This window comes from Mizuhopecten yessoensis, unplaced genomic scaffold (assembly GCF_002113885.1).
Source record: "Mizuhopecten yessoensis strain PY_sf001 unplaced genomic scaffold, ASM211388v2 scaffold3135, whole genome shotgun sequence".
Taxonomy (NCBI): domain Eukaryota; kingdom Metazoa; phylum Mollusca; class Bivalvia; order Pectinida; family Pectinidae; genus Mizuhopecten; species Mizuhopecten yessoensis.
Genome location: NW_018404893.1, coordinates 588710 through 599630, shown reverse-complemented (window position 1 = coordinate 599630; position 10921 = coordinate 588710). Strand labels below are relative to the sequence as shown.

The following is a 10921-nucleotide window of genomic DNA, read 5'->3' as shown; positions in this document are numbered from 1 at the left end:
TCGACCGTTTCAACCGGATACACGAATATACCCTTACATAAGTCTTACCAATGCTCCTCTATGAGAACAGCATGTTACAACACTTTTTGTAAACTTGACTTTTGTGACCTTGCTTTAGCTCTTAAGTGTGGGAGTTGGACATCAATGCCCTGTTTTCTTAAAAAAATAAGCGGGGAATAAAAAGCACATTGCACCATCTTTAATTATGTACATCAATCTGTTGTTTGTTATGTGTAGGTAGACCTCCGGGACCAGAGATGGAGAACTGTAATGATCGGGAATCCTACTCCCTGGCTGCAGGCATGGCCCTAGGGCTAGTCATGTTTGGGGTAAGGCTAGCAATATCTAAAAAAAAAAAAAAACTTTATTATATCATCTAATTCAATTCATTCAAATGCCAGAGTTTGAATATTTTAAGTCTAGTCACCCTTGTTTGGTTCTCACCACCTAATATATGCTATACATTTTAAGTGCCGTTGGGCATATTTCCACTCCTAACAATTTGGGTCCTTAATCCTGATCCCAGTCAGATACACAATTCCTCATGTAGCCATGAATCGTTGATTTTGCATGTCTTGAGTACCTATGTTTTGTTGACTCCTCCTCCTCCTCCTCACCTCTTTGTTTCCTGTGGACAGAGAGGCAGTGAGATTGTGGGGACCCCAGACCTCAGTATGGCAGACACATTGTACCACTTCATGGTGGGCGGACACAAACGACCACTGGTGAGTAGAACTGCTACCGTGGGTTATAATCAATATAAGGGTTATCTCCAGCGAAGTTGACTGGCACAACATATTTGGACTCGTAGAAAAAAATTATTGTTGGGTGATCCAAGATCAGGAGCAGTCAATTTACATTTGAATGCGTGAGACAGATGGACAACAAAGATTAACTTCTTTGCTACTACTTCTGATCACATATAAAATTAAATTTTCATTAGACATAGAATATCATGTGACTACAAGGATCTAATATATATGTAGTAGAACTTTTTGTGATCTAAAAAAGGTATTTGAAAAAAATGGAAAACTTTTTGTAAGAGTTGAAATATTTTTGGTATTTCTTTCTTTTTTTAGAGTGGGCCCAATAAAGAAAGATACAAGTCGCCTAGTTATCAAATCAAGGTAATGTATCTCTTCTGAAGGATAACCTTAATTTAGCAGATTTGTGGGCTGTATGTGCCTTTCGTCTATTAAAGGAACTTCATAGAAAGCCTAAGAATAAGTCATCTCCTTCTGTTTTTAGGACATGTAGACCTGCCAAGACTGCTCACATTGTTTTAATGTTAGTTATTACCTGGTATTAGGTTTATAGGGCCATAAAAGGATACTAGCTTTTAATATGGATGTGATCATTTCAGTGTTATAACTGGAACGTTTTTTAAAATTTTCCGACTTACTAGAATATTGGCTTCACTTAAAAAATGGAAATTCAAGTGAGTTCTTTTCCAAATTCAGATAATAGTTATTCTTGGCAATTATTAAGATCACACAAAATTTTTGGTAATGTTGCAATTTATAAGATACATGCATGCGACATTGCATAATTTTCTAATTATGTAAAAGATTATTAAATGGTGAGTAGCCCCAAAAAAGAGCCAAAGTTAGATTAGTTATGCTCAAGAAACAAAAATTTAATAAATCAGTTCTATAACTAACTATCTATGCCTTACCTTGCATGTTGTATATAAAGTAGGAAACAGGACTTCAACCCATAGCCTAAACTGAGGTCAATGTTTTGAGTTTTACTGAGTATCTGTTAATGATTATTTTGTCCGTGCTTACCTACTACAGGAAGGTGACAGTGTCAATGTTTTGAGTTTTACTGAGTATCTGTTAATGACTATTTTGTCCGTGCTTACCTACTACAGGAAGGTGACAGTGTCAATGTTTTGAGTTTTACTGAGTATCTGTTAATGACTATTTTGTCCGTCCTTACCTACTACAGGAAGGTGACAGTGTCAATGTTTTGAGTTTTACTGAGTATCTGTTAATGACTATTTTGTCCGTGCTTACCTACTACAGGAAGGTGACAGTGTCAATGTTTTGAGTTTTACTGAGTATCTGTTAATGACTATTTTGTCCGTCCTTACCTACTACAGGAAGGTGACAGTGTCAATGTTTTGAGTTTTACTGAGTATCTGTTAATGACTATTTTGTCCGTGCTTACCTACTACAGGAAGGTGACAGTGTCAATGTTTTGAGTTTTACTGAGTATCTGTTAATGACTATTTTGTCTGTCCTTACCTACTACAGGAAGGTGACAGTGTCAATGTTTTGAGTTTTACTGAGTATCTGTTAATGACTATTTTGTCTGTCCTTACCTACTACAGGAAGGTGACAGTGTCAATGTTTTGAGTTTTACTGAGTATCTGTTAATGACTATTTTGTCTGTCCTTACCTACTACAGGAAGGTGACAGTGTCAATGTTTTGAGTTTTACTGAGTATCTGTTAATGACTATTTTGTCTGTCCTTACCTACTACAGGAAGGTGACAGTGTCAATGTTTTGAGTTTTACTGAGTATCTGTTAATGACTATTTTGTCTGTCCTTACCTACTACAGGAAGGTGACAGTGTCAATGTTTTGAGTTTTACTGAGTATCTGTTAATGACTATTTTGTCTGTCCTTACCTACTACAGGAAGGTGACAGTGTCAATGTTTTGAGTTTTACTGAGTATCTGTTAATGACTATTTTGTCTGTCCTTACCTACTACAGGAAGGTGACAGTGTCAATGTTTTGAGTTTTACTGAGTATCTGTTAATGACTATTTTGTCTGTCCTTACCTACTACAGGAAGGTGACAGTGTCAATGTTTTGAGTTTTACTGAGTATCTGTTAATGACTATTTTGTCTGTCCTTACCTACTACAGGAAGGTGACAGTGTCAATGTTTTGAGTTTTACTGAGTATCTGTTAATGACTATTTTGTCTGTCCTTACCTACTACAGGAAGGTGACAGTGTCAATGTTTTGAGTTTTACTGAGTATCTGTTAATGACTATTTTGTCTGTCCTTACCTACTACAGGAAGGTGACAGTGTCAATGTTTTGAGTTTTACTGAGTATCTGTTAATGACTATTTTGTCTGTCCTTACCTACTACAGGAAGGTGACAGTGTCAATGTTTTGAGTTTTACTGAGTATCTGTTAATGACTATTTTGTCTGTCCTTACCTACTACAGGAAGGTGACAGTGTCAATGTTTTGAGTTTTACTGAGTATCTGTTAATGACTATTTTGTCTGTCCTTACCTACTACAGGAAGGTGACAGTGTCAATGTTTTGAGTTTTACTGAGTATCTGTTAATGACTATTTTGTCCGTGCTTACCTACTACAGGAAGGTGACAGTGTCAATGTGGATGTGACGTCTCCGGGAGCTACTCTGGCCCTCGGCATGCTCTACTTCAAAACTAACAACAGGTAAATGCCACTACCAATGTCTCCACATTTCATGACGGTTATTCAGGAGAAAAGGAAATGAATTTAAAAGCTTGTATTATTTGTAATTTGCTCTAAAATGCAATTGCTTTAAGTGTATTTCGGAAATGTATGCACTATGGTTGTGTGTTTATAGAAGTTGCTAATAATTTCAAGGACATAATAGTAGAGACTTTTAAAAAAAAAAGTGAACATTTTTACAAGATATAATGGACAATTAAGCTTCCTAAGTTTGTGGCTTTGTTTTAGCAGATGTACATGATTTTAACAAGCAGTGTTTTCCAACATTCCAATGTTAATATAGGAACCTATAAAGGTTTCTGGATTTCTATCAGAAAATTTACTTACAAATATATGCCACTCTCCCTCAACTGTTTTGGAGAACAAAGATTTTTTTAGCCTGAGCGAGCTTAAGTGTCTGATCTTGTATGACCAGACGTTTTGGCCTTTTTTAAACTAAATTTGTTATATAAAGTGTCCTTCTGCCTGCTTTCATTTCATTGGCTGTCTAGTTTACCAAAATTACCCCTAATGGTGAAAATAAGGATCTTAGAACCTGCCTGTACTCACCTGACAAAACAAAATTGTACAAGAACAGGAATCAATATATTTGTAACTCACTTCCATTTAAGTCTTATTTTATCACCACTTTGATGACTTTTGAAATAGCTTTTAACACTTTTCCTCTCCGATAGTGCTGTAGCTGAGTGGCTGATAGCGTCTGATACACAGTTCATGCTTGACCATGTTCGACCAGACTTCCTCATGTTGAGGGTAAGCTTGAACAATTTTATACATCATTTCATATTATGATAGTTTTAGACATGTCTCTCTTATTCTAAACTAATTGGTCGAGTGTTAAGTCACAGACGTTTAACACACAAAAAGTCTTGATCCTTAGGGTGGGCGGTTGGCACAGTGGAGAACACACTTGCCTTTCACCAAGCCAGAGTTTGATTCCCCTATCTGAAAAGAAAAGGTATGGGGTCACCTGCCCAACCACGTGGGTTTTCTCAGGGTACTCCGGTTTCCTCCCACATTATGACCCCCCGTGCGCTAACATCCGGGCCAACAAGAGTGATTAATATAAGCTTAAATAACCTGTTTCATTTTTGTTGTAAAATTAATAAAGTTGATATATAGTGTGGAGCTTTGTTGCTTGTTGCCAGATAATTAGACTGGTAGAGCAGAACATCTCTGAATTCTAGTAAGGCATACAATTTTGGGTGGTCGCGTGGCGCAGTAGATAGCACCCTAAACCTTTCACCAAGACGACTGGGATTTCACTCCCCTGATCAGACAAGAAAGGATTTTAGGTCGCCTGCCTGACCACCTTAGGTTTTCACTGGGTACTCCAGTTTCATCCCTCAGTAGACCCCGTACACTTCCATCAGGGCTAAGAAGAGTGATCAATATATGTTGAAAAATATTGTTTCATTACTTAAGCAAAACAAAACGGAATTTATATAAAGCTACATTCCCGTATCCGGTTGAAACGGTTGAACTTGTAGTGAAAACGACAGGCACAGATCTGAACCATGGCTGAACTCAGGAAAATTTGGCACATGTAGATTGAGGGGTCCAGACCAAAACTAAAATGCTGACTTTTGCTAGTTTGCGTTATTTCTTTCTAAAACAATATCAAGCCACATGTAGTTTTTCAGATACGTTATGTAATTCAGTGGACAGGTGAAAGAAGGGAATACTATTCTTGATACNTAGACTCAGGTGACCGTTAAGGCCCATGGGCCTCTTGTTATTCTCTGAAACTGCCTTTTTAGCTCTGCTGATATAGAACGGTCTAAGTGTGTTCGTTTTTCCAGGAATATTTCTGCGCCACATGTACCATTTCAACCGGGATACACGAATGTAACCTATATCACAAAGTTATATGTTGTTTGTTAATGACTTTTCTATACATAAAAAGCAAAAGATTTTTTGGTTACTTTTATTTATTAAATGCTCTAAATGTGGAGATTTTTAAACATGTTAAATTTATAAAATGTCGATAGTTGTTTTGCTTTCAATTTCAGACCCTGAGTCGTGGCTTAGTCATGTGGGATTCTGTAATACCAACATTCCAGTGGCTAACTGGAAACTTACCCCCTGTAAGTTCTTTCCTATACTGTTATAAGTCTGAACACTGGCACCTTAACCGAACAACACAGTGGAAGGAGGCATAGCCATTGATTAAAAATGAAAACGAAGAGAAAAAAAAAAAAAAAAACACCTGAAAGGTATGCTTCGAGTGAGAATCAATGGCTATGCCTCCTTCCATGTTAAGTACCTTTGCTGGTAATTCTCTAATATTCAAATTATCAACCATTGAAATTATTACAAAATTCAAATCTCATTTCCCTTTGATGATGCTGTTAATGTGTAAACAGCACCTGATAATCTCGTTTTATTGTCATTTTCAAGTAGACATAATTGCTATTGTAATGCTGTTAGCGTCAATCAAATAATATTCAATTTTAGTTTTAATTTCTTTACTTACCCTGGTTCTATATGTCAATTCAAGTATGTGGTTTGTAAGCATGAATTTATTTTTTCTATGAAATTAAAATTTATTCTGCCTATTGAGTCAATGTTTCATTTCACAAACGAAGAAGAAAAAATGAAAATGGATACCATTGTAAGTACAATATCAGTTATCACTTGACTCAGCTTAATTCAAACAAAAAAAATCTAAAAATTTGTGCCTGAAGAGTTGATATATTGGGTTTGCTCATTTATTCATTAATGAGTGTCCTGTTTTAATCAAAAGGTATAGTAGACTACATGTGATTTGTGATTGTAAGTATAGCCTAGTGTGCAACAAATTGGAGTAAATTTCGGTAAATGTAGTCTAACTTTTTTTCAGATTATTCAAAAGTATGCCTTTGCACAAGGACATGTCCAGGACGATGACACTCCTGTGGACTTTGAGACAATGAGGTAAACACTTTGTTATGAAAATTAACTTCATTTGTAGTTAAATGTGTACTAGTGAAATATTTTTTTAAAAATATTCTGCATTTTTCATCCATATTCCATCTGAAAGTTGGGAAGTGGGGACAGGCACAGGCACTCTCTATAATATATAAACTTCATTTATTTTACAACATTCAACATTTATGTAACCAGTTATTTCAACTTATTTTAATCCCTCTTATTCGCCCGAATGATGACGTGGGGGGGGGGAATATGGGGAAAAACTTTTTTCTACATCCAATTGGGTAATCAAACCCTGGCTGCCTTGGTGAAAGGCAAATGCGTTATCCACTGCGCCGCCTGACCACACTCTCTTGTGACTCCCATCACTTGCAATTTATTGTTTTAGCTTTTCTTAACAACCTATTGTAATTATCACTTTAGACTTTACCGGATGATACATCTAAAAAAAAAAAGTGNTATTATCACTTTAGACTTTACCGGATGATACATCTAAAAAAAAAAAAAAAGTGCATCTTTGCTCATTCATGTCTGCGATGGGCCTAAAAATGTTTAACACTTACAATTTATGAAAGCAGGTGGTTTATGACATTCCATTATGTTTGTAGCCAAGCGTACTGTAATATAGTCGGTGGTGGTTGTATGGTGATTGGTCTCAAGTTTGCTGGGACAGCCAACAAGCAGGCTTTTGATACTCTGGTAGGTAAAGCAGGGGAGACAATCCTCACATTTATCTTGTGTAATTAAAGATTATTTAATTAATTAAAACTGTTTGAAATATCAGTAATTCTTCTGCTGGATAACCGAACTATCGGTATTGAAGAGGACGTCAAAACCACTCAAACAAACAAATATCAGTAAGATAAGATTGGATCTACAGGTTGTTAAGGTCAGAAATTTTTTACTCTTTCTCTTTAATTTAAGACAATTATGAAATTTATCATCATTTGAATCAGTTAATTGGTTCATGTCTTGCTATGCTTTTTTTTTTTTTTTAATTTTAATTGAAACCTGTCATTGATCAAGTAAAGTTCAGAAAAGTCTAAGAAAAAAATATATAACATATCCTCCTTGGTCTTTGTTTGCAGAAAGAGTGTATGCGTATGTCTCTCGAGATTGTGTCCTGTCCGAGTCACGTGGAACAGGCAGGGAAAATCACCGTAGAAAACACAATGATGTCCATTCTACTGGCACTGGCTATGGTAAGGCTTTCTACCTTAGGCTAAGGACACAAAAACGACATGGCTAAATGGAAGAAACTCATGTATCGGGGAAATTTAGTCCAAAATATTGCTCTGGTAGTCCCCAATAAACAAAAGAAATGAAGAGACTTATTTTTGAGTATTTCTAGCAATATAGAATAGAAATAAATATTTGATGAATACGTACTTAAATGTTAATCAGTTGTGTTAGAAACTAGAAAGATATGTTAACTATACCTAGAATCATTCTGTTTTCTGTATGTTTATGTGTTATATTGTAGTCAGACAGCCTTTAAAACAGTGTAGGGCTATATGCTGCCTTGACAAAGTTTATATATTTTAAGGACATAGATACCTAGAAAAGTGATTTTGTAGGTGACATATGAGAAACGTTTTAAGACAGATATAGAACATGGAATATGAAGATCCTGTGTACATTTGTCTGTATGATAATATATATTACTCAGCAGGGTTATGACATTGTTCTATTCAAGATTATATTCCCGAAACCTAGACCGAAATGTTTTGAGTTTGAATACTTGTAAATATAAAATGTTTAAAATATTGATGCTCTGTAACAGATATTTGAATCATAAGCCATGTCTGATCTAAAGGTGGCAGTCACCGGATGTACTTGCACACATTTTCCCCCTTTTGAGATTGACCACTGTGTTTTTTTGTTGACCTGTTTCAGGTGATGTCCGGAACAGGTAATCTGGAGATCCTGCGTATGTGTCGTATGTTGCGGGCTCGTGTGGGCCCCCACAGTCTCGGGGTGATGTATGGCTCACACATGGCCATCAGTATGTCCCTGGGGCTACTCTTCCTGGGCGGGGGCAGGTAAGTCTATATGTTGTCTGGACCTCAGGAAATTATCTTACTGTTGTTGGGATGAGACATGTGTCAACTGTAGTCAATTCAGACGAAACTAAGTATGTATTAGTGTATCAGTTAAATGTGGTAATCCTTATTAAGGCCATGACATGAAAGTTTCTGAAGTTGACTGAAAGTTAAAAAATCTCAAAAAATTAAGCAGATCCATTTTTTGAAGGTTCATTATGGTGATCTTGATGAAGAATACTTCAAAATCAGGATTCTAGATAACATGGCTTTATTTTTCATATAAGTTCTTCTAAAACAATATTTGTGATGTAATGTTTCAGGTGATATACTAATGACTATTCGTGTTACAGATACTCACTGAAGACCACATCTGACTGTATAGCTGTGATGCTGTGTGCTTTCTACCCCAAGTTTCCTATACACAGCAATGACAACAGGTGAGTCTACTTCTGACATTACCTTCAGTCTCAACTTATTTCTTAATCACAATCACACCCTCAGCCACATCTAGCTTCAGTCATAGAATAATGTTAAGGGTATCTTGTCTCGCCGCAACGAAGTAGCTTAAGCGAGACTAGGGTGTTGATTTTCCGGCGACGGCGTCAACATTAAGTTTTTGCGTTTGAGTTAGTTTCACTGAAAGTATAAGTTCTAGACCAACCAAACTTAGACCATAGATGCATCTTAGATAGTACATCTCATCCCATACATCAAATGCTGGATGCGGCCTACATTTCATGGTCCATTGACTTTGTCAGCATCTACATTAACTTGAAGTTTTTGCGTTTAAGTTAGTTTCTCTGAAACTTTGTGCTAGACCAACCAAAGTTGACATGTGCATTGATGGTCAAAGAGGGGCACAGGCGAGACATATCAATCTGAATGACTTGTTTAGAGTAATGTGCTCTTTGATGGTAAACGCTTTTTCAAATTGAAACTTTTAAGTCAGGCTGTGGTACAAATGTGATACATTTGGATATTTTTTTATGTTTGGAACATGTGTCCTACCTTGTAAAGGTTATGTTGAAGGTACCACCTGCAGGCCCTTCGTCACCTGTATGTGATGGCTGCTGACCCGCGCCTCGTTCTCCCTCGTGACGTGGACACAGGACACCCTTGCTACGTACCCATGGAAGTCAAGTTTAAGGTATGTCAGCATTGTGTCTGAGACAATTGGTTTGAGTTGGAAAAATGTTGCTGAATGGAGTTTCTGCTAACAGTAATACTTGATAATCAGAACATGTATAAGCAAATTTTTCAGAAATATGAGTTTATGTTTTAGTTATCATATGTTGAATATGATTTAAATACTACAATAATAAATGCATGGTCAACAAGAGTTCTTGAACACTTGAACTCTTGTATGTTGATCAGTTTCAGTTCAACTTTCAAATGGGGGCAACACTTATATGAGAAATCTTTACAAGGTCTTGATATGACTATACCGCTAAAATATTTATCACATTGGCAAACAAATACCTTGCATGTGTCTTATTCAATATATGAATTGGAGATAATGGAGAAAAATTCTCTGTAAAGACACCTATGGCCAAGTGCCATTAACCCTTTCACCCCTTTGTAATTTTAGTAACTCTTCTACCATGCATTGATCTGGATGAGTCCATTATGGTCTACGGTGGTGAAAGGTTAATCTCTGTTTAGAAACATTTGGCATGTAACTTCTGATTCTAGTTTGACTTTGTGAAGATGTTAGAAGTTCATTGTTTCAGGATACAGATGTGTACTCCAATATCTCCTTTAGTACCTCGGCACCCTGCCTTTTACCCGAGCTGGATGTCATAGAGGAGGTAAGCATTAAATGTTTATACTGTCACAGTCCCTTGTCATTCCATTCGTACCGGTGTTCAAAATTGACACCAATTTATTTATTCACTTAAAATTGTTTACTGTTACTATTACCTTCCACAGGGACCTTAAACTGACTATTCATCTATTCCATTTACACATGCATATCTGAAATGTTTACCTCTGCTCATAATCTGGCCAAAGTAGAAAAACTCTTTTACATTAAAGGTATTTTCTGTGAAAGGTCATAACCATTTTCATACTTTAGCCCGATCAACAAATACAAATTCTCATTTTCAAATCGTATTGTTGTGTGATTAGTTCAATAATTGTAACGGCAAATGTAACAGCCCGAAATTGGCATAAACTATGGTTCACTCCCACCTCATCTACTGTTGATGATGGCTCATGGCAATATGACATGAACACTCAAGTTAACAGGATTTAGAATGGTTATTAGTGAATGTTCGTTTAGACTATCAACAAATATTGAATTGCTTTTTGGAGATTAATATCCTTTTGACATGGTTTGTAGGTGAAGATTACTGGACCACGATACTGGCCTATTGCTTTCCATCTCAATAAAAACTGGAACAACTTGCAGTAAGTATGACTGAGTATCTACACATTGCTGATTGACTGAGTATTTACACATTACTGATTGACTGAGTATTTACACATTGCTGATTGACTGAGTAT

General features: G+C 36.3%; 1 protein-coding gene across 1 annotated transcript in view; it reads left to right on the top strand.

The window, feature by feature from the left end:
- The first annotated feature begins 240 nt into the window (after positions 1-240).
- LOC110447051 (anaphase-promoting complex subunit 1-like) overlaps positions 241-10921 on the top strand; it is a 24009-nt gene continuing 13328 nt past the window's right edge. The window contains exons 1-14 of the mRNA XM_021492466.1: positions 241-329; positions 639-725; positions 1080-1127; positions 3337-3419; positions 4133-4211; positions 5471-5545; positions 6301-6374; positions 6980-7070; positions 7460-7573; positions 8268-8413; positions 8767-8853; positions 9446-9563; positions 10147-10224; positions 10758-10825. Coding sequence (XP_021348141.1) covers positions 258-329; positions 639-725; positions 1080-1127; positions 3337-3419; positions 4133-4211; positions 5471-5545; positions 6301-6374; positions 6980-7070; positions 7460-7573; positions 8268-8413; positions 8767-8853; positions 9446-9563; positions 10147-10224; positions 10758-10825 — 1220 coding nt within the window. The 5' untranslated portion in view covers positions 241-257. The remainder of the gene's footprint in view (positions 330-638; positions 726-1079; positions 1128-3336; positions 3420-4132; positions 4212-5470; positions 5546-6300; positions 6375-6979; positions 7071-7459; positions 7574-8267; positions 8414-8766; positions 8854-9445; positions 9564-10146; positions 10225-10757; positions 10826-10921) is intronic.